At 47.3% G+C, this 24,480-nt stretch overlaps 1 protein-coding gene across 4 annotated transcripts in view; it reads left to right on the plus strand.

The window, feature by feature from the left end:
- LOC139574180 (adhesion G protein-coupled receptor L1-like) overlaps positions 1 to 24,480 on the plus strand; it is a 222,293-nt gene that overhangs the window by 137,371 nt on the left and 60,442 nt on the right. For 3 of the 4 annotated variants that reach the window (XM_071398510.1, XM_071398519.1, XM_071398529.1), the window contains 2 exons: positions 18,899 to 19,106; positions 19,474 to 19,738. In XM_071398510.1, the coding sequence (XP_071254611.1) occupies positions 18,899 to 19,106; positions 19,474 to 19,738 (473 nt within the window). Of the gene's footprint in view, positions 1 to 8,710; positions 9,068 to 18,898; positions 19,107 to 19,473; positions 19,739 to 24,480 lie in introns of those variants that run through there. The other variant, XM_071398537.1, reaches the window with a different exon arrangement.

A 24,480-nucleotide genomic window follows, 5' to 3' on the forward strand; every position in this document is an offset into this window, starting at 1 on the left:
GTACACACACATTACACACTCGCTCTGTTGCTCATACACACGTACAAACACACACACACACACATCCACAAACACACGCAGAAACACACACCCACATCACACACTGTCTCTCACACACTCTCACTCAAACCCTAAAGCACGCACACACACAAGTACACAAGAACACAGGCAGACAGGGTGAGGATTCTGGTGTTGTGTGGAGCCTCAGTCATGTGAAAATCTCTGCTCAGACAGTGTCCCCTCCTCCTCATGTACTATTACTCTCAGCATTGATCCTCTCACTGTGCAGGAGTATTCCAGTGGGGCTGCCGCCTCATCCCCCCTCCACTGGGAAGAGACAGAAGTGTGGTGTGTGTGTGGTGTGTGTGGGGGGGGGGGGGGCTTGATTGATGACTATGGGAGGGATGAAGGGAAGAGGTGGGTAAAAGATACTCTGTGGGTGAATGTCTATGTTTTTTCCTTCAGGGAGCCGTGAGTACAGGAACTGAAGAAAGTAAAACTGACATCAACAACTCCCTGACCTCTTCTCTGAATTCTCACACTCCTCTCTTCCTCTCAACATATCTCGATGTCAATATCGCCTTTTTTCATCTCTCCTTCTCTGTCAACCTTCTCTTTCTTTGTTTCATGCCGTTCTTCTACAACTCTTTATCCATTGGCACATTTCTTTCACTCTCTCCATTGATCTCATCTCTTTCCATCCCTCTCTTTATCTTCCGCTGTCGCTTTCTTGTTTCTTTGCAGGTTGTAGGAGTTGTCCCAACACTCCACTGTCACCGGTAGGAGTTGTCCCAACACTCCACTTTCAACTGTCCAAGTACAACACAAAGTGCAGCAGGGCCTCCAGACCTCTAGGGGAGCTGTCCTACCTGGCTGGCTGTGCCCCTTTAAGATTACGATGAACTCTGACCCTCCTCTGCTCGGTGCTCACAGGCCCTCAGCTAACCTGCCTCTAGATATATACTGTAGTTCAGGGTTGAGTCTTGTTACCATCGCAACAGTAAAAGTTATAACTGTGACCATTGCTGTTGGGGAAGAGTTTCTAGTCTGTGTTATCTTTCTTCTTCTCACTCTCTTTTGCCCTGCAGCCTTTGGGTGAGATCATGTCCTCTTTCAGTGTCCTCTATCATCTCTCTCTGAATGTAGCCCTGAGATGTGAGTTGACTTGTTGTGGTGGTCAGGTTGGCTGGCCCCTGGTTGCTATGTTCTACTTTATGTGGCTCTCCTCTGGTGTTGTTTTATTGTTAGGTGGTGATCTGGTACTGGGTTATAAATAAATAGTTTCCTCTTCCATCCTCTCTTATTCTCTCTTATTCTAGACCAGACATTTCCCTCTGACTGTACACAGGAGCCAATTGAAAGTGATGATTAAATAGCTGCTGACTTGCATTTTTCCTATTCGCGTCTTCTATTAAAGAAGCTTGTTTATTGGATCTGAAGGAAGGAGGGTGGAGGGTTATGAGAAAATTGGAACCTGATCGCGTCGTGATGAAAAGTCTTAGCTGTCTGAAGTGAGAAAGACGAGCCAATTAGAGCAGTCCTTCGTCAGTCTTCTCCTCTCCCTCAGGGATGGGCTGTGAGCCAGACCAGACTTGCAAACACACACACATACACGTTAGTTCTCCCCACCCGCGCCGCATTCCGCCGCACCACGTTACGTGTTGTCGGGCTCTGCCACCAGAATATAAATAGATCCTGAGTGAATTAGATTCAGTGTTACAGTCCTCCTCATCCCAAACCTAGTGGCAACTAACTGGGCTTCTATTAATTACCAGGAGAGAGTCACCTCATCCCAAACCTAGTGGCAACTAACTGGGCTTCTATTAATTACCAGGAGAGAGTCACCTCATCCCAAACCTAGTGGCAACTAACTGGGCTTCTATTAATTACCAGGAGAGGGTCACCTCATCCCAAACCTAGTGGCAACTAACTGGGCTTCTATTAATTACCAGGAGAGAGTCACCTCATCCCAAACCTAGTGGCAACTAACTGGGCTTCTATTAATTACCAGGAGAGAGTCCCCTCATCCCAAACCTAGTGGCAACTAACTGGGCTTCTATTAATTACCAGGAGAGAGTCACCTCATCCCAAACCTAGTGGCAACTAACTGGGCTTTTATTAATTACCAGGAGAGAGTCACCTCATCCCAAACCTAGTGGCAACTAACTGGGCTTCTATTAATTACCAGGAGAGGGTCACCTCATCCCAAACCTAGTGGCAACTAACTGGGCTTCTATTAATTACCAGGAGAGGGTCACCTCATCCCAAACCTAGTGGCAACTAACTGGGCTTCTATTAATTACCAGGAGAGGGTCACCTCATCCCAAACCTAGTGGCAACTAACTGGGCTTCTATTAATTACCAGGAGAGAGTCACCTCATCCCAAACCTAGTGGCAACTAACTGGGCTTCTATTAATTACCAGGAGAGGGGAGTACCATCCCTCCACGCTCTCTACCCCTCTCCCTCTGCAGAGATTAATTGAATTTGCTGCTGCTAATCGCTCTGGTAATGCCCCATCTTTCATGGCTCACTGGGAATGTAGGGTGTTTTGGTGTCTTTATGGGTGACATATGTTTGTTTGTTTGGTTCTACTTAACGGGTGAGGGATGGGGGTTAGGGATAGAGGGATGGTGTTTAAAGGGCTGCTGTTGGCAGCTGGCATGATGTGTGCAGGCATGACACGTGTGTATATGTGTGTGTGTGTGGGGGGGGGGGTTGCGTGCAAGTGTATGTGTGACAGGGTCCTCTGTGTGCATGTCACACAGTGCTTTGTGTTACCAGCCACCTGAAACGTGGAGGTGACAGGCGAAGCAGCTGAGTCGACACAGCACTGTCAGATGAGCTCAGAAGAGGCGGCCAGTGTGTGTGTGTGTGTGTGTGTGTGTTTTTGTGTGTGTGTGTGTGTGTGTGTGTGTGTGTGTGTGTGTGTGTGTGTGTGTGTGTGTGTGTGTGTGTGTGTGTGTGTGTGTGTGTGTGTGTGTGTTAATGTGTGTGTTAATGTGTGTGTTAATGTGTGTGTTAATGTGTGTGTTAATGTGTGTGTTAGGATGTGTGAGCATGCCAGCAGAACATAACAACAGCCAACAAGTCAAGTCATATCTCACAGAGCCAAAAACCCTGCAAGCCCTTACAGAGACATCACTTTGTCTTCACTGGGCAGAACACAGCAAGACAAACTGTTGTGACAGAGCCACAGATTCACTCTGTCAAGGCTTGCTTTAGAACGGGCTTCTATCAACACATACTGAGTGTACTGTATGAACTATACCTTATTATACCATACTATACTACACACTATATGTATTTCCTAGTTCACCACACATCATTAAACAACACTATACTATACTATAATATACTATATATGTATTTCCTGGAGTAAAAATCCTACACCACAGTAGATGCATATCATGTTGCCTAGTCACTTTATTCCTAGTTATATGTACATATCTACCTCAATTACCTCGTATCCCTTCACATCGACTAGGTACTGGTACTTTGTGTATATAGCCAGGTTATCGTTACTCATTGTGTATTTATTGGTACTTGTATTACTAGGTGTTAATCTTTTTCCTATTATTTCTCTATGTTCTTTCTCTCTGCGTTGTTGGGAAGACCTGTAACGTTCGTCTACAACTGCTGCTGACCAAGCCTGCAGGAACCCAGTAAATGTAGAGAGCAGAGTGCAGAGAGGAGAGAGCAGAGAGCAGAGAGGAGAGTGTAGAGAGGAGAGAGCAGAGAGGAAAGTGTAGAGAGGAGAGTGTAGAGAGGAGAGTGTAGAGAGGAGAGTGCAGAGAGGAGAGTGCAGAGAGGAGAGTGTAGAGAGGAGAGTGGGACTCTACCTGTTCCTGCTCCCAGTAAATGTAGAGAGCAGAGTGCAGAGAGGAGAGTGGAGAGGAGAGTGCAGAGAGGAGAGTGGGACTCTACCTGTTCCTGCTCCCAGTAAATGTAGAGAGGAGAGTGTAGAGAGGAGAGTTTAGAGAGGAGAGTGTAGAGAGCAGAGAGGAGAGTGCAGAGAGGAGAGTGTAGAGAGGAGAGTGTAGAGAGGAGAGTGCAGAGAGGAGAGTGGAACTCCACCTGTTCCTGCTCCCAGTAAACGTAGAGAGCAGAGTGTAGAGAGGAGAGTGCAGAGAGGAGAGTGCAGAGAGGTTAGTGCAGAGAGGAGAGTGTAGAGAGGAGAGTGGGACTCTACCTGAGAGCAGAGAGGAGAGTGTAGAGAGGAGAGTGCAGAGAGGAGAGTGCAGAGAGGAGAGTGTAGAGAGGAGAGAGGAGAGTGCAGAGAGGAGAGTGTAGAAAGGAGAGTGTAGAGAGGGGAGTGGGACTCTACCTGTTCCTGCTCCCAGTAAACGTAGAGAGCAGAGTGCAGAGAGGAGAGTGCAGAGAGGAGAGTGCAGAGAGGAGAGTGCAGAGAGGAGAGAGCAGAGTGCAGAGAGGAGAGAGGAGAGTGCAGAGAGGAGAGTGTAGAGAGGAGAGTGTAGAGAGGAGAGTGGGACTCTACCTGCTCCTGCTCCCAGTATACGTAGAGAGGAGAGTGGGACTCTACCTGTTCCTGCTCCCAGTATACGTAGAGAGGAGAGTGCAGAGAGCAGAGTGGAACTCTACCTGTTCCTGCTCCCAGTAAATGTAGAGAGCAGAGTGTAGAGAGGAGAGTGCAGAGAGGAGAGTGCAGAGAGGAGAGTGGGACTCTACCTGTTCCTGCTCCCAGTAAATGTAGAGAGCAGAGTGCAGAGAGGAGAGTGCAGAGAGGAGAGAGCAGAGTGCAGAGAGGAGAGTGCAGAGAGGAGAGTGGAACTCTACCTGTTCCTGCTCCCAGTAAATGTAGAGAGGAGAGTGCAGAAAGGAGAGTGCAGAGAGGAGAGAGCAGAGTGCAGAGAGGAGAGTGCAGAGAGGAGAGTGGAACTCTACCTGTTCCTGCTCCCAGTAAACGTAGAGAGGAGAGTGTAGAGAGGAGAGTGCAGAGAGGAGAGTGTAGAGAGGAGAGTGCAGAGAGGAGAGTGGAACTCTACCTGTACCTGCTCCCAGTAAATGTAGAGAGCAGAGAGGAGAGTGCAGAGAGGAGAGAGCAGAGTGCAGAGAGGAGAGTGTAGAGAGGAGAGAGCAGAGTGCAGAGAGGAGAGTGCAGAGAGGAGAGAGCAGAGTGCAGAGAGGAGAGTGTAGAGAGGAGAGAGCAGAGTGTAGAGAGGAGAGTGCAGAGAGGAGAGTGGGACTCTACCTGTTCCTGCTCCCAGTAAACGTAGAGAGCAGAGTGCAGAGAGGAGAGTGCAGAGAGGAGAGTGCAGAGAGGAGAGTGCAGAGAGGAGAGTGTAGAGAGGAGAGTGTAGAGAGGAGAGTGTAGAGAGGAGAGTGCAGAGAGGAGAGTGCAGAGAGGGGAGTGGGACTCTACCTGTTCCTGCTCCCAGTAAACGTAGAGAGCAGAGTGCAGAGAGGAGAGTGCAGAGAGGGGAGTGGGACTCTACCTGTTCCTGCTCCCAGTAAATGTAGCATTTGAACATCGGGACATTTGAATCACATACATGTATTCTGGGGAGTGTAATCATATAAGTGCCTTTCTGGACACAAAGCTTCTGTAACGTATAGTTGACTTGTCGGAATGGGTTTGTCAGGAGAAGGGAAACTGTGTTGTAGTTTGACACGTTTCAGAGAGAAAGAGAGAGAAATGCAATGATGTCAGAAAGGGAGATTCTATAAATATGTGTAAGGACACCATCAGGGACGCATGTTTGGTGAACGACAAATGGGAGGATTGGGTTGAGCCTGGAAGAAATGAATGAAGGATGAAGAGACAGCAGGAGAGGAGAGAGGGCATGCTATTTCTCAGCAGTGTGGTGAAGGAGAGAGGAGAAGAAAGGTTGTCCTGCAGTGCTCCTCAGGTGTCCGTGTATATGTAGCCCTGTGTTAGCGTGCTGTGCCTCGTTAGCAGTGGGGGTAATTGATAGGGTTCTGGAGAGCAGTGCTGAGCAGAGGAGGAGCCTGGGTTTTCATTCTCACCAGGGGACCTACGATGGAGCCTGAATGAATCAGACACTCAGAGACCCAGGTGGCTCTACTGTACACTAACACCCCGCAATGCACAGTGTGTGTGTGTGTGTGCTACTTTACAGAGCAGCAGACAAGGACCAGAGGATGTCAACAAATCAAATCTTCCTCTTTTCTTCTCCTTCTCTCCTCTTCCTCGCCAAAGCAGTTCATCACTCTTTTATTAGGGCTCTCTTGTTCTCTCTACCTCTCCTTCATTCTCATTTCTCTGCTTCTCGCTCTCGTTCTCTCTACCTCTCCTTCATTCTCATTTCTCTGCCTCACTCTCTCGTTCTCTCTACCTCTCCTTCATTCTCATTTCTCTGCCTCACTCTCTCGTTCTCTCTACCTCTCCTTCATTCTCATTTCTCTGCCTCACTCTCTCGTTCTCTCTACCTCTCCTTCATTCTCATTTCTCTGCCTCACTCTCTCGTTCTCTCTACCTCTCCTTCATTCTCATTTCTCTGCTTCACTCTCTTGTTCTCTCTACCTCTCCTTCATTCTCATTTCTCTGCTTCTCTCTCTCGTTCTCTCTACCTCTCCTTCATTCTCATTTCTCTGCTTCACTCTCTTGTTCTCTCTACCTCTCCTTCATTCTCATTTCTCTGCTTCTCTCTCTCGTTCTCTCTACCTCTCTCCTTTATTCTCATTTCTCTGCTTCACTCTCTCGTTCTCTCTACCTCTCCTTTATTCTACCTCCTCTCCTCCACTCCATCACCCTCCACACCAACACACACAATTTTGTTATCTCCCTGTAGGTAGTGTGTGTTTAGAAAACAGGTCACACAGAAACATGATATAAAGGACCCCCTGCTCCCCCTTGGACCCTGTCTGACACATAACTGTCATAAAGAGACACCACATCAAACCTCCACACTGCACCATGCAGGGCCCCACTTTACCCATCAGCCCACAGTGTGTCTGTTTACAGTCATGAGCATCTTGCTCTCGCCTCTCTCTCTCTCTCGATTTCTCCGTCCACCATGCTGTTCTGACACTGTGAGCCTCATCCTGCCTCATTCTCCCCCTCCTTCTTCCGCCCTCTCCCCTCCTCCCGCCTCAGTCTCCCCCTCCTCCCGCCTCATTCTCCCCCTCCTTCTTCCGCCCTCTCCCTTCCTTCTGCCTCCCTCTCCCCTCCTCCCGCCTCATTCTCCCCCTCCTTCTTCCGCCCTCTCCCTTCCTTCTGCCTCCCTCTCCCCTCCTCCCGCCTCATTCTCCCCCTCCTTCTTCCGCCCTCTCCCTTCCTTCTGCCTCCCTCTCCCCCCCTCCCGCCTCATTCTCCCCCTCCTTCTTCCGCCCTCTCCCTTCCTTCTGCCTCCCTCTCCCCTCGTCCCGCCTCAGTCTCCCCCTCCTCCTTCCGCCCTCTCCTCTTGCTCCGATGCTCTGATGGCTGCTCTAGCAGTGGGAGTTAGCTCCCTCCTCCTGCCATCCTGGTGCCCCCCTGCCCTGGCCACGTGGGACCCATACATGAGCCCATAGATGCTCCCCTGAAGGATGAAATGGCTGCCACTCCTACTCTCTTCACAGGGTTTCTCCCAGCGTCTGATCTAGCTGTGTGATGATAAAAGCTATAGAGATGGTGGTGCTCTGTTGCTCTGATGCCGTGATGCAGAAAGGCCCCCTCTCTCTCTCCCTCTCTCTCTTCCTCCTCCTCTTCTTCCTCCTCTTCTCCTCTTTCCTGGAATGTGTCCAGTACAGACACCTCTCATGCTGTACTGTTGATGAGAGAGGTGATGACTTCACATGACAAGGCTCTCCAGGGACCAAAAGGCTTCACACAGCATTCACACGTTCAGCGGCAGCAACATGCTGGACACATGTCCATGACACATCTCCTTCCACGTGGCAGGGAAGAAACACACACACACACACACACACACACACACACACACACACACACACACACACACACACACACACACACACACACACACATACACACACAGATACACCTCTCTCACACACACAAACACACACACCACTCATTCGTCCGCCACAATGAGTGATGTCTATGGAAAGCTGCCTTACAAACTGCCATAACTGCTTATGTCAGCCAAAGCCTCATAGAGGCTTAACACACAGACTAGTGATTAGTGTTTGATGAGCCTGGTGTAGACCAAAAGACAGGGCCGTGTCTCAGACTCTGTGCTCGCTCTCTCTCTCTCTCTCTCTCTCTCTCTCTCGCACTTTACTTTCGTCTGTCTCCTCCTTCTGTCTCTCAATCCCTCTGTTTCTTTGTTCTCTCTCTTTCTTCCTTCCTTCTCTTTTGATGAGTGCATCTGATCCCGGCGAGCAAGCTGCTCCCCATTGATTGGCTGGTCGATGGATTGAGCGAATGGCGGGGTTCTGTAGCTGAGTGCCGTGATTTGGCGTACAGACGCAGCGCCACTTTCTTGGGATTAAGAGACAGTTTCAATGTAGACCCTGTAACCCTGGAGAGGGGCTAGACGAGAGGCACAGTGAACCCCCGCAAGGCCACAACACACCCCACACACTGGGCCACTTTCCTCATCACCCTCTCATCTCTCCATCCCTCTATCTAGCTCTATTTCTCCCACAGCTGCTTCCAAAGAAGATTCTTCAGGAACATATATGTGTTTTTCTCTCCCTGACAGGACCCAGGAGCTGGAGTTCGGAAGGAGAGAAAGAAAGAGGGAGGGAGGGAGGGGTGGGATCCTAAGACGTAAAAACAGGAGGTCGGGTTGAGTACATGTATGTGTGGATGGTTGGGGATTGTTGGGTTAATGGAATGGAAATGGAGGAAAACCGAGGTCAGGCCATTTTCCCTCCTCATTTTTAATTTGAGTCGCCATCCTTTCTCTGAGTAGCCAACCGTAACACAGAACAAATAACATGCTTAAAGAAAAGAGAGAAAGGATAGCATTTTATTTAATCTCAATTTTGTCTTTTTTCCTGCACCTGTTTTTCTTTCATTCTCTTTGCTCTCTCTCTTTTTCTCTCTGTCTCTCTTACTCTGTCTCTCTCTCTCTCTCTCTCTGTCTTCCTCTCTCTTTCTCTTTTTTCCGATGCTTGAATAGAAGTGGATCAAAAAGGTAAAGACCACAATGAACATAAAAACTACAGCTCGCCCCTACCTCCTCCTCCTCCTCCCTCCTCTCCTCCCCTCATACGCCTTCCTAACCCAGCACCTTGTGTAGTGGTCATGTTTGATGTTGATATCCCTCCCCTTTCTTTCTCTCTTTCTCTCCCTCTCTCTCTTTCTGGATTATAACCAAGACTCTAAGATCCTTCCAGATTTCCTCCTTGCCTCTGATGACACCAGCCTGACCTACACGCACGCACGCACGCACCACACACACACACACACACACACACACACACACACACACACACACACACACACACACACACACACACACACACACACACACACACACACACACACACACACACACACACACACACACACACACACACACACACACACACACACACACACACACACACACACACACACACACACACACACACACACATACACACAAACCAGCTGACCACTCTGGAGGTCCATGAACTATTTCTGAGAGAGAAAAAGAGAGAGCATTCTTATGTCATGGTTTAACCACTATACAAACCACATACCAGTGGCCATTCACAAACTTAAAGACAGATAACATTGTGTACATTCTTACCACTTCATGGTCCGTAAACTTTTCTTCTCTTCTCCCATTCACTGTAAACCTATCTCTCCTCTCCTCAACGTGTCTACATGTTGGGCCACAGCCACCTGACAACTCCTCATGCTGACATAGTTCTCCATCTGACCCTGCAGTTCTCACTCGACCTCATTGAGTATGATTTAACCATTTCTCTATTGTTTGCAATTAGTAATTTGACCCTATCTCTAATTGGTTCCCTCCAGATCCAAGTGACTCGTCCTCCTCTCCTTTCTTCTCCACATTGTTTTATATTCTTCTCTCTGCCTCCCTTTCTCTTTCTTTGTTTCTTCCTTCCTAATTTTTCCTTACTTCAGGGCGAATCTTACATTTATTTGTTTTCATTTTCAACTCAAAAAGACAATGGTATTCAGAATCACACTGGCCAAAGTTTCTCCTTGATCATGTGACATGAGTCTGTCCCTCGTTAAGCACTTTCTCCCATTTCCAGGTGCTTCAGTGTTCACTCTCTTTCTCTCTATCACTCAAACAGCTTTAAATGCATTGCCCTTCTCTCCTCCTCTCTTTCTCTCTTTCTTTTGGCTCCGTTTCTGCCTCTCAGATCTTTCATCTGTTCATCACAAGTAGCCGCTGGTTCTCTGAGGCCTCCTCAGGTTTCATCTCCTTCTTCGCCTCCTCCTCCTCTTCTTTTCTCTTTCCCTCTTTATCCATTTGCTCTTATCACTGCTTTTTCTTCCTTCTCTTGCTTTCGTTGCACTGCAACCCCCCTGTGTGTCCTGATTTGGCCGTCAGTCACCCCTCCTTATCAATAGAAGTCAGCTAGTCCTCCCTTCGTACAGCATGTCTGTATGGATTCAGAGGGGTGCCACAGTAGGTGGTACAGTCCCAGTTAGCATCTATGTGTAATGGCTGCTCTGTTCACTAGGAGGATGGTACTCTCTAAAGAGCCAATCAGTCACTGGTCTCCCAATCACAGAGCTTACAAAGAATGCTGCAGGGGATGCAGGGCTGAATCCAAGGTTAGAGAAGGAAGAGTATTGCCACCACTGGGAACAGGCACCATTAGGGCCGCCTCAAAAGGGTCATTTAATCTCCCAGGTTGTGTCTGAAATGGCACACTATTCCCCACGTAGTGCACTACAGGGCTCTGGTCAAAAGTAGTGCACTATATAGGGAACTATAGACTGTGTAACGATAGTCATTTTCTTCCTCCTCCTCGGACGAGGAGAGGCGAGACGGATCGGACCAATACGCAGAGTGGTTCGTTTCCATAGTGATTTAATATATAACAAAAACAATATGCGATACAAAATAACTACCGTGACAGTCCCATGTGGCGAAACACTGACACAAGAACAAACACCCACAAAACACACGTGAAACCCCGGCTGCCTAAGTATGATTCTCAATCAGGGACAACGATTGACAGCTGCCTCTGATTGAGAATCATACCAGGCCGAACACACAAAATCGCAACATAAAAATCACACATCGACAACCCACCCAACTCACGCCCTGACCATACTAAATAAATACAAAAACAAGGGAAAAACAGGTCAGGAACGTGACAGACTGTCCTAATCTTACCCTTGACCTTTGAGATGCCCCGCCCACAACACCGTTACACATCAGTCTTGACTAGTACCCTTTACTGTCTGTTTCCATGGATAGATATGTGCAGTAGGTTATTATAGATTGAAGGGATTAACCTCTGTAGCAATGCCATTAAGTCCTTTATGGCCCCATATCCATCTGCCTGGATGTGGCTTTTCACTGACATCCATTGCTCCTGTGTGTCTTGTTTTTCCCTCAACCGACCGACCACCATTTTGTTACTCCCTGCCTGGTAGCTATAGCGAACACTCCTCCTCTTCCTCCTCCTCCTCCCCCCCTTGATCCACCTTGTTGTTGTTTTACCCACATTTACTACCGTTCCTCCCAGTGACCATGTGACCTAAAGACCCCTCCTCTTCCTCCCTCTATCCTCGCTTTAACTCTACTGCTTATTATGATTACCTCTATATCCACATATTTTATTAATTAACAATACTCTTAGATTGTGTTACCCGTTGTCCCTTTGTTAATTCATTAATCCTGATTGATTGATTCACTGATTGGTTGATTGACAGAGTATGGTAATAGCTGCTCTGCTGTTGTGTTCAGGAACTGGTCTGTGAATGTCAGTCGGACTGATGGACAGTCTGTCCATCATCAGTAGCTAGCTACAGAGTCAGATAGACAGACTGTCTGTAGTCTGTGTGTTGATAGACTTACATATTCATTTCCTTGTCACCGTTCCTTTGTCACTATTGACACGTGAATTGACTGAATAGGTGTCACCCATCTTTCTGTCACCTATCAAGTCCTTTTTAATCAGTGATCATGAAGGAAAGGAGACAAGGAAATTAATCTACAGTATTTAATCAGTGATCATGAAGGAAAGGAGACAAGGAAATTAATCTACAGTATGTAAGACCTGGTACACAGCCTTAATATTGGTTTTTATGGGGACTAAAGGAGGGGGGAGTATCCCTCACACCTACACTCTTAAAAACAGGTTATATCTAGAACCTAAAAGCGTTCTTTGGCTGTCCCCATAGGATAACCCTTTGAAGAACCTTTTATGGTTCCAGGTAGAACTATTTTGGTTCCAGGGAGATCCATTTTGGGTTCCGTCTTAAGCCCTTCCCACAGAGGGTTCTACCTGGAACCAAAAAGGGTTCTCCTATGGGAACAGCCAAATAATTATTTCTGAGAGTGTAGTGACACATTTATTTACCATTCAAATAGTGTCTCTGTGGGCGAATGAGGATAGAGGGAGGGAGGAAGGGAGAGAGAGAGAGACAGAGAGAGAGGGAGAGAGGAGCAGTCGCTATAGAGACAGGCAGTAGCTCCTCATTAGGAATGACCCACCACACACACGTCTGGTCACGTGACCCACTGCACTCAGACATTCTATTCAGCAGGCAGTCGAGGAGAGAGGAGAGTGAAGGAGAGAGGGAGAGATGGGGAGGGAGGGAGAGGGAGAGGAGAGAGATAGGGAACTGACTGACTGACTGTACATTGAGAAGTCATTACATTGTTAAAGCTAAAGAGCTCTGGCACAGGCAGGTGGCCATGAATAGAAATAAGTCAGGACCTTTATGGACAGATAGAACACACCGCCAGAGGCAGATGTATGGACAGCCCTCACTGGGGAAGGAAGGGATGGAGAAAGAGAGAGTAGAGGGATGAAGAGAGTAAGAAACTGGCTGGGTGCTGGCTACTGCTACAGTAGCTCAGCAGGGTTGGGGTCAATACTGTTTCAATTTAGTCAATTCAGGAAGTAAACTGAAAATCCAATTTTAAATGTTACATTTTTTTGAAAATCCAAAATCCAAAGCAATTCGGAAAATTGGACTTAGAATTTTTCATTGACTACCTAAATTGACTGAATTGACATGGAATTGTGGCCTGTCATAGTGTCACTCCAGTGCTGTACCCGTACCTGCAGGCGGTGTCCTGTGTACTGTAGCTGTGAAGCTCTGTCAGTAGGACCACCTGTGCTGCCACTCAGTGTGTCAGTGCACCTCTCATGGAGATAAGACGTTTCAATGGACACTTTCTCTCTCTACCCAGGCCCTGCTGCCCTGCTATTGGTCTCAGTGAAGGGGTTTGTCTTGAAGTGAACATGACGGTTGATAAAAGTGCCAGCCCCTTCCTTCTGAGTGTGGTGTGTGGATATGTGTGTGAGTGTCTGTGTGTGTAGGTTTGTGTGTGTCGGTGTAGATGTGTGTGTGTGTGTATGTGTGAGTTAGTATTATGTTTTGACTACCTTGCCTTGACCCCCTTGCTGTCCAAAAGGAACAGGACACAATCTGGGACTCCCACCTCGCTCTCTCTCTCTCTTTCTCTCACTCCTCCACAGAATTAACTCACTCCCTCTCTTATTCTCATTTCACAGGAAATAACCTATTGACTCCTCTGACTCTCTCCGTTTCTCCGTTTCTCTCTCTCTCTTCTTTTTTACACCCACAAAATACACTCTCACTCTATCCTTTACTCTTTCTCCTCTCTCCTTCTTTCTCCTTCTCTCTCTCTCTGTCGCTTGCTATCTCTCAAGCACACCTACACGCACGCACGCACACACACCAACATGCTCACGGGTAACGACACACACACACGATTCTGCACCCTACACACTCACACACACACTCACACACTCACAGATGTACTCTTACTTCCAGACGATTAAGTGTCCATGCTGAAGGAGGGGTTTCATGGCGCTCCATTGTGCCCCCTGCTGGTTGCTGGCTGCAGTTACCTGCCAGGAACAGGTGTGGGATTCAATTAGAACAGCAGGCTCTCCGTGGCCAGGCCAGGTCTGTCAAGGGGCTACTGGGTCCTGTTCATTAGGCACCAAATGGAAGAAGACAGACTGAAACAGGGAGGGACTACCTGGACTTGTCCAATGAGAAACGCTCATTTTTGGTTTCCGTTGCAAAACTTTTTAAAACTATGTGTGTCCTAATGACCATGACCCTGGGATAGGCAGGCTGTACATCACCTCCCCATAACCAGTCTGTGGGATACTCTAGGACGCATTTCTCCAGACACTAACGTACATAGATAACCCAAGATCTAGACTCTAGAGGATGTCTCAAGAAACTACTGTAGGAGAGATGTGGTCAGGTCTGGGCTATGCCAGGCTGTGTTACATAACAATCATATCAATCCATGGCCTCACATTACATCAACAAGACCACAGCCATTTTAGAAACACATACAGTCTCCATTGAGATATCTCATTACTCTATACCCCGTTATGATCACAGTAGAATGATATGATTGCTTTATTATAATACAGTATGTAATGACAGATTTTATATGAACATAACCATTAGAAATATATTCCCCAGCAGTCCCTGGGTTAAAATGATTTGCCCACAACGGCACACAGTATGATCTCAGCAAGCTGTCATTGCTTAGATGTAATTCTATATCACCAGTCAAAACTGTCATTATTATTCCCAACAAGGTAGTAAGGTACAGTATCTGTCATTTCAAAGGGGATTCTGTTCCTTTCATCATATTCATGCCACAGCTTCATATTGACGAGAAACAGTCACTGTTGACCTATTGTCTTGTGCCGGGAACAGCTGCTAAATTAATTTCCTATCATTTTTTCATGGCAGTATTTTGCTGTAAAGTGTATACAATAGAAGATATAGTGCCCATTCCAATTTACACCCTATTCCATATATAGTGCACTACTTTAGTGCACATTATAGGGAATAGTGTGCCATTTGGGATGCACACCTGTACACAGCAGATAAAAGCATGAAGGTTGGTTGTTAATCCTTGATAAGGTAAGTTGTATTACAGTACAGTAGGTTTGGTTATACTGCCTAGTGGTGTGGCCCCACTGGACCGTGACTGCTCTGATTGTGCCAGACCAGATTTCCACGGCTCTTAAAAATGTATTTCCTCTAATCTAACAATCTCAACTAATCCCAGAAGCTCAATATGACTCAGGCTAACCTGTTCTAGGCCGGACTAGGATAATACCTAGTCCGATCTTTAATATCCCATCCCTAATACCTCATATCCATCTCTAATACCTAATACCTAAATTCATATAGTGCTGGTCCTAATAATACTAGGCTGTGTGGTAGTGTGTGTTAGCAGGGTGTGGCTGCCTGGGAGGTCAGGCTGTCTATACAGAGAGAGAATAAACAGGAAGAGGGCATGCTGGCTGAAAGAACAGGTCAGAGTTAATGAAGCCTCCCAGGCAGGGTGTGGAGCGGAGCAGCTCCCTCTGTTTGTCTTTGTGTGTGTGTGTGTGTGTGTGTGTGTGTGTGTGTGTGTGTGTGTGTGTGTGTGTGTGTCTGTGTGTCTGTGTGTGTGTCTGTGTGTGTGTGTGTGTGTGTGTGTGTGTGTGTGTGTGTGTGAGTGAGTGAACCTCTCTCTTTCTTTCCTCTGGTCTGTGTGTGTCAGTGCCAGCTCAGTGTGACTGCCTGGGAGGCCAGTCCAGTGATGAGCCCCACTGACACCCGGCCCTGCCAGCCCACCCAACACCCAGCTAATTAGAATAAGCAGAGCCAGAGAGCCATGTTAGAGTTACTATCTGCAGACTGTAAAGGGACAGAGAGAATAACAGGACAAAACACATAGGATGATTAGCCCTTACTCTTTACTGCAACACCCAGTTATACAGTAATTCTGACTATGCTACTGTATAGTGTGAAGCCGATTCAGGGTAGTGGTGCTGTTAATATATTACTGGGATCAATGATTTGTCCCATAAATACCTGTTAAACCTCTTGTGATTCACCGTACATAGAGAACCCAGTTGGGCCAGGAACCGAAAGGTTGCTGGATCGAATCCCCGAGCTGACAAGGTAAAACTATTGTTCTGCCCCTGAGCAAGGCAGTTAACCCACTGTTCCCCGGGTGCCGAAGATGTGGATGTCGATTAAGGCAGCCCTCCGCACCTCTCTGATTCAGAGGGGTTGGGTTAAATGTGCAAGACACAGTTCAGTTGAATGCATTCAGTTGCACAGCTGACTAGGTATCCCCCTTTCCTTTCCCAATATGAATCAGCATTGTGGATTAAAGGTAGCCCTTGACAATGCACTGCACCAGCCATTTGTTTTTTATTACCTAGGACTCTGTAATCCAAGGCTGGTCTGTACAGTAGTCATGGACTCTTTTCAGATATAGACTCCCACCATACACTTTTTGGTTGTGTTGGTTGTAAATGCAGGTCGTCCATTTGTCTGCTTGTCCGTCTGTGTGTCCTGTGTTGTTGTGTGCGTGACTAGAGACAGGACAGTAGCACGCCTGTGTTGGTCTGTCCTTTATCCTACCTTGAGGCAGGAGGATGTTCTGTCTTTGTTTATGGCTCAGCTACATGCAGTGGCTTGTTCTGCATGCTCTTTATGTCTCTACTCCTCTTCACGTTGATGCTGTTGTTTGTTTTTTCATCCTCATCACAGCTTAATAGAATTCAGCCATTTTTCCCTGAGCTACTTTTCTTGTGTATTTTATAGGATTGCTGGAAGTGTTATAAAATAGAGATGAGGGAAGAATACCTGACAAAGTCACTGTAAATGAGGACTACATTCAAATTACACATTGACCCTTGAGGGTTCCCCAAAACCAGTGGGCTGTACCAATGTAAATATTTTCAACTCTACGGGGGTGCCACTGCTTACGTTAATATCTCTAATAACTATGGGGCTCCCCAGCACGCTAGAACACCCCTGCTGCTGGAAACCATTCTTAGATCAACCACTGTAGCTCCTCGGCTGCTTGTTTTAACAATGGAGCATGACAGTCCCTTTGTGAAGCCCCTCTATTCAATGTCTGTTTGTTTACGCCCAGGCTTGATTTGAGTCATGTTTTGACGTAAGATATTCATCCCTGCTGAGTCCCCTCAGACACAACAACAGTATCATCACTGAGGCACAGCACACAGCCACACACTTCTGAGAGACTAAAACATCCCACTGGGCACAGACGCCAATTCAGCATCTATTCTACGTTGGGTCAATGTCATTTCATTGATATGACCTGGAAACAACGTTGATTCAGCCAGTGTGTGCCCAGTGGGGAGAGAGAGAGGCATAACATATTGATACTACTATTGTGACCAGCAAACATTTCCTCAAACCATAAAAAGAGAGGCACGTAAAGGAATAAAAAATAATATTTTCCCTAAACGTTCCTTTCTCAGAAATGCTGCCATCTCCTACGGTATGTAGCATTTCCAAGGATGTAGCATCCTAGGCTTAGTTCCATCCTAGTAAATCTGGCAGCAATGTTTGTGTATGTGTGTGTGTGTTGACTGTCTAAACGCCCCTGCAGGGACCAGTTAGACCACGGATCAGTTCAGTCATAACGTGACCAGTGTGAGTTTCCTCTGTTCTCAACACACTGACTGGCTGGGCTGCTGGGGCCAGGACACATACATAACTGAGTATCCAGAGAAGACTGGGAGTCCTCTGTTCAGCTCTTTCATTCTGTACCTGTACTGTCCCTATACTGTACCTGTACTGTCCCTGTAGTGTCCCTGCAGTGTACCTGTACTGTCCCTGTAGTGTCCCTGTACTGTCCCTGCAGTGTCCCTGTAGTATCTCTGTAGTGTCTCTGTAGTGTCCCTGTAGTGTCTCCGTCGCTCTCACGTCCTCACAGAGTCTCCTGTGATGTCACCGTGTGACCGTGCTGTTGATGCCAGCAGCTTTTTTCCATATATACCTTTCCTCCCCGCCCTCCTCCGCCCGGTTCCCCTCCCGCCCCACCTGACAGTCCTCTGGTCCCAGGTCAGACACTATCTGGCTGAGAGAGAAAGTGCGTCAGCCAGCCAATTTACAGCAGTCCCCAGTGGGTGACCTCCAGGAGAGACCTATGAGACACAGGAAGGAGGGTAGGAGGCAGAATGTGTGTGTGTGTGTGTGTGTGTGTGTGTGTGTGTGTGTGTGTGTGTGTGTGTGTGTGTGTGTGTGTGTGTGTGTGTGTGTGTGTGTGTGTGTGTGTGTGTGTGTGTGTCTGTGTGTGTGTCTGTGTGTGCGTGTGTGTCGGGGGAGGGGGGAGTGTGTGTGTGCGTGCGTGCATGTGTTAATGTGTGCATGTGCGTGTGTGTGTGTCTGTGTGTGTGTGTGTGTGTGTGTGTGTGTGTGTGTGTGTGTGTGTGTGTGTGTGTGTGTGTGTGTGTGTGTGTGTGTGTGTGTGTGTGTGTGAAGTATGGATTGCAACAACAGAAGAAGGGGACCCTGGCCAGACTCTTGTTTTCTACCCCAGACTTCATGGCATTACTCTTGACTGAGATCCAACCACCTGTACTGATACAACACTCTAAAACTCATACTGTTATTTCCTACCACAGAGCAGGAATACTGAGCTTCTTACAATATGCATGCACAATAAAACCTTAAGTAGGCCAAGATTAATCAGATGAAATACCCTATCTGGGCAGCAGCAGCTAGGAATCTACCATTTATCAGAGCACTACAGGCAGCTCTTAGGCCTCAATGCTGATATTTAGCAAATTAGATTTTTGTATTCCTTCATTTTTGATCTGATAATGTATCTCACCTCATTCCCCTCGCTCTCTCTCTCTCTCTCTCTCTCTCTCTCTCTCTCTCTCTCTCTCTCTCTCTCTCTCTCTCTCTCTCTCTCTCTCTCTCTCTATCCATCCCTCCCTCCCTCTCTCTCGCTCTCTCACCCTCTCTCTCCCCATCTCTCTCTCTTTCCTCTCTCCTCCAGTCTTTGTGTGTCCGGGCACACTGCTGCGGGTACAGGCGGCCAGCTCGCTGCAGGAGGCGGAGCATCAGTCGGGGGCGTGGTGTAAGGACCCCCTGCAGTCAGGTGACCGGCTCTATGTTATGCCTTGGACTCCCTACCGCACCGACATGCTGTATGAGTACGCCTCCTGGGACGACTTCAGACAGAACCGAGCCACCACCACCTACAAGTGAGCACTGCCTCTGCCCCCCCGCCAGTTCACATCAAATAATCCCTCTGCCTCTGCATTGATTTATTTGAATACTGCTGTAGATGGATGGTGAATGGCAGTGTGGGTTCCATGGGGTCCTGTGGTGATCTGTGGACCACTGGTGGGGCACCTCAGGGGTCAGTGTGAAGTCCAATTAATTTAGTGAAATACATGTTTTTTCTTGTGCTCCATGGGATGGAGAAGTATGAGAACCACTGTTCTAATGTATGGGATCATACTGTTGGTCTCTTTGGACATGTGCTTATGAGCCGGTCATAGCCCAAAAGCTCATGGGTTATTGATTCTCCTGTCATATTCTGACCACCCACTTCTTCCCCTCCTATAGGTTGCCGAACCGTGTTGATGGCACCGGCTTCGTGGTATACGACGGCGCCGTGTTCTACAATAAGGAGCGCACACGCAACATGGTCAAGTATGACCTGCGCACACGCATCAAGAGCGGCGAGGCCATTATCGCCAACGCCAACTACCACGACACATCGCCCTACCGCTGGGGTGGGAAGAGCGACATCGACCTGGCGGTGGACGAGAACGGGCTGTGGGTCATCTACGCCACAGAGTCCAACAACGGACGACTGGTGGTCAGCCAGGTGGGTGGAGGAGAGGAGGATGGAGGGAATAGAAGAGTGTAAGGGGAGTGTAACAGGGTGATGGAGGGAATAGAAGAGTGTAAGAGGAGTGTAACAGGGTGATGGAGGGAATAGAAGAGTGTAAGAGGAGTGTAACAGGGTGATGGAGGGAATAGAAGAGTGTAACAGGGTGATGGAGGGAATAGAAGAGTGTAAGAGGAGTGTAACAGGGTGATGGGGGAATAGAAGAGTATACGAGGAGTGTAACAGGGTGATGGAGGGAATAGAAGAGTGTAAGAGGAGTGTAACAGGATGATGGAGGGAATAGAAGAGTGTAAGAGGAGTGTAACAGGGTGATGGAGGGAATAGAAGAGTGTAACAGGGTGATGGAGGGAATAGAAGAGTGTAAGAGGAGTGTAACAGGGTGATGGGGGAATAGAAGAGTATACGAGGAGTGTAACAGGGTGATGGAGGGAATAGAAGAGTATAAGAGGAGTGTAACAGGGTGATGGAGGGAATAGAAGAGTGTAAGAGGAGTGTAACAGGGTGATGGAGGGAATAGAAGAGTGTAAGAGGAGTGAAACAGGGTGATGGAGGGAATAGAAGAGTGTAAGAGGAGTGTAACAGGGTGATGGAGGGAATAGAGGAGTATAAGAGGAGTGTAACAGGGTGATGGAGGGAATAGAAGAGTATAAGAGGAGTGTAACAGGGTGATGGAGGGAATAGAATAGTATAAGAGGAGTGTAACAGGGTGATGGAGGGAATAGAAGAGTATAAGAGGAGTGTAACAGGGTGATGGAGGGAATAGAAGAGTATAAGAGGAGTGTACCAGGGTGATGGAGGGAATCGAAGAGTGTAAGAGGAGTGTAACAGGGTGATGGGGGGAATAGAAGAGTATAAGAGGAGTGTAACAGGGTGATGGAGGGAATAGAAGAGTGTAGGAGGGGTGTAACAGGGTGATGGAGGGAATAGAAGAGTGTAAGAGGAGTGTAACAGGGTGATGGAGGGAATAGAAGAGTATAAGAGGAGTGTAACAGGGTGATGGAGGGAATAGAAGAGTATAAGAGGAGTGTACCAGGGTGATGGAGGGAATCAAAGAGTTTAAGAGGAGTGTAACAGGGTGATGGGGGGAATAGAAGAGTATAAGAGGAGTGTAACAGGGTGATGGAGGGAATAGAAGAGTATAAGAGGAGTGTAACAGGGTGATGGAGGGAATAGAAGAGTATAAGAGGAGTGTAACATGGTGATGGAGGGAATAGAAGAGTATAAGAGGAGTGTAACAGGGTGATGGAGGGAATAGAAGAGTATAAGAGGAGTGTAACAGGGTGATGGAGGGAATAGAAGAGTATAAGAGGAGTGTAACAGGGTGATGGAGGGAATAGAAGAGTATAAGAGGAGTGTAACAGGGTGATGGAGGGAATAGAAGAGTGTAAGAGGAGTGTAACAGGGTGATGGAGGGAATAGAAGAGTATAAGAGGAGTGTAACAGGGTGATGGGGGGAATAGAAGAGTATAAGAGGAGTGTAACAGGGTGATGGAGGGAATAGAAGAGTGTAAGAGGAGTGTAACATGGTGATGGGGGGAATAGAAGAGTATAAGAGGAGTGTAACAGGGTGATGGAGGGAATAGAAGAATGTAAGAGGAGTGTAACAGGGTGATGGAGGGAATAGAAGAGTATAAGAGGAGTGTAACAGGGTGATGGAGGGAATAGAAGAGTATAAGAGGAGTGTAACAGGGTGATGGAGGGAATAGAAGAGTATAAAAGGAGTGTACCAGGGTGATGGAGGGAATAGAAGAGTGTAACAGGGTGATGGGAGGAATAGAAGAGTGTAAGAGGAGTGTAACAGGGTGATGGGGGAATAGAAGAGTATACGAGGAGTGTAACAGGGTGATGGAGGGAATAGAAGAGTGTAAGAGGAGTGTAACAGGGTGATGGAGGGAATAGAAGAGTGTAAGAGGAGTGTAACAGGGTGATGGAGGGAATAGAAGAGTGTAAGAGGAGTGTAACAGGGTGATGGGAGGAATAGAAGAGTGTAAGAGGAGTGTAACAGGGTGATGGGGGAATAGAAGAGTATACGAGGAGTGTAACAGGGTGATGGAGGGAATAGAAGAGTATAAGAGGAGTGTAACAGGGTGATGGAGGGAATAGAAGAGTGTAAGAGGAGTGTAACAGGGTGATGGAGGGAATAGAAGAGTGTAAGAGGAGTGTAACAGGGTGATGGAGGGAATAGAAGAGTGTAAGAGGAGTGTAACAGGGTGATGGAGGGAATAGAAGAGTATAAGAGGAGTGTAACAGGGTGATGGAGGGAATAGAAGAGTATAAGAGGAGTGTAACAGGGTGATGGAGGGAATAGAAGAGTATAAGAGGAGTGTAACAGGGTGATGGAGGGAATAGAAGAGTATAAGAGGAGTGTAACAGGGTGATGGAGGGAATAGAAGAGTATAAGAGGAGTGTACCAGGGTGATGGAGGGAATCGAAGAGTGTAAGAGGAGTGTAACAGGGTGATGGGGGGAATAGAAGAGTATAAGAGGAGTGTAACAGGGTGATGGAGGGAATAGAAGAGTATAAGAGGAGTGTAACAGGGTGATGGAGGGAATAGAAGAGTATAAGAGGAGTGTAACAGGGTGATGGAGGGAATAGAAGAGTATAAGAGGAGTGTAACAGGGTGATGGAGGAAATAGAAGAGTATAAGAGGAGTGTACCAGGGTGATGGAGGGAATCGAAGAGTGTAAGAGGAGTGTAACAGGGTGATGGAGGGAATAGAAGAGTATAAGAGGAGTGTAACAGGGTGATGGGGGGAATAGAAGAGTATAAGAGGAGTGTAACAGGGTGATGGAGGGAATAGAAGAGTGTAAGAGGAGTATAACAGGGTGATGGAGGGAATAGAAGAGTATAAGAGGAGTGTAACAGGGTGATGGAGGGAATAGAAGAGTATAAGAGGAGTGTAACAGGGTGATGGAGGGAATACAAGAGTATAAGAGGAGTGTAACAGGGTGATGGAGGGAATAGAAGAGTATAAGAGGAGTGTAACAGGGTGATGGGGGGAATAGAAGAGTGTAAGAGGAGTGTAACAGGGTGATGGAGGGAATAGAAGAGTATAAGAGGAGTGTAACAGGGTGATGGAGGGAATAGAAGAGTGTAAGAGGAGTGTAACAGGGTGATGGAGGGAATAGAAGAGTGTAAGAGGAGTGTAACAGGGTGATGGAGGGAATAGAAGAGTGTAAGAGGAGTGTAACAGGGTGATGGAGGGAATAGAAGAGTGTAAGAGGAGTGTAACAGGGTGATGGAGGGAATAGAAGAGTGTAAGAGGAGTGTAACAGGGTGATGGAGGGAATAGAAGAGGGAGGAGTGTAACAGGGTGATGGAGGGAATAGAAGGGTATAAGAGGAGTGTAACAGGGTGATGGAGGGAATAGAAGCGTGTAAGAGGAGTGTAACAGGGTGATGGGGGGAATAGAAGAGTATAAGAGGAGTGTAACAGGGTGATGGAGGGAATAGAAGAGTATAAGAGGAGTGTAACAGGGTGATGGAGGGAATAGAAGAGTATAAGAGGAGTGTAACATGGTGATGGAGGGAATAGAAGAGTATAAGAGGAGTGTAACAGGGTGATGGAGGAAATAGAAGAGTATAAGAGGAGTGTACCAGGGTGATGGAGGGAATCGAAGAGTGTAAGAGGAGTGTAACAGGGTGATGGAGGGAATAGAAGAGTATAAGAGGAGTGTAACAGGGTGATGGGGGGAATAGAAGAGTATAAGAGGAGTGTAACAGGGTGATGGAGGGAATAGAAGAGTGTAAGAGGAGTATAACAGGGTGATGGAGGGAATAGAAGAGTATAAGAGGAGTGTAACAGGGTGATGGAGGGAATAGAAGAGTATAAGAGGAGTGTAACAGGGTGATGGAGGGAATACAAGAGTATAAGAGGAGTGTAACAGGGTGATGGAGGGAATAGAAGAGTATAAGAGGAGTGTAACAGGGTGATGGGGGGAATAGAAGAGTGTAAGAGGAGTGTAACAGGGTGATGGAGGGAATAGAAGAGTATAAGAGGAGTGTAACAGGGTGATGGAGGAAATAGAAGAGTATAAGAGGAGTGTACCAGGGTGATGGAGGGAATCGAAGAGTGTAAGAGGAGTGTAACAGGGTGATGGAGGGAATAGAAGAGTATAAGAGGAGTGTAACAGGGTGATGGGGGGAATAGAAGAGTATAAGAGGAGTGTAACAGGGTGATGGAGGGAATAGAAGAGTGTAAGAGGAGTATAACAGGGTGATGGAGGGAATAGAAGAGTATAAGAGGAGTGTAACAGGGTGATGGAGGGAATAGAAGAGTATAAGAGGAGTGTAACAGGGTGATGGAGGGAATACAAGAGTATAAGAGGAGTGTAACAGGGTGATGGAGGGAATAGAAGAGTATAAGAGGAGTGTAACAGGGTGATGGGGGGAATAGAAGAGTGTAAGAGGAGTGTAACAGGGTGATGGAGGGAATAGAAGAGTATAAGAGGAGTGTAACAGGGTGATGGAGGGAATAGAAGAGTGTAAGAGGAGTGTAACAGGGTGATGGAGGGAATAGAAGAGTGTAAGAGGAGTGTAACAGGGTGATGGAGGGAATAGAAGAGTGTAAGAGGAGTGTAACAGGGTGATGGAGGGAATAGAAGAGTGTAAGAGGAGTGTAACAGGGTGATGGAGGGAATAGAAGAGTGTAAGAGGAGTGTAACAGGGTGATGGAGGGAATAGAAGAGGGAGGAGTGTAACAGGGTGATGGAGGGAATA

Source organism: Salvelinus alpinus, chromosome 1 (assembly GCF_045679555.1).
Source record: "Salvelinus alpinus chromosome 1, SLU_Salpinus.1, whole genome shotgun sequence".
Classification (NCBI taxonomy): Eukaryota; Metazoa; Chordata; class Actinopteri; order Salmoniformes; family Salmonidae; genus Salvelinus; species Salvelinus alpinus.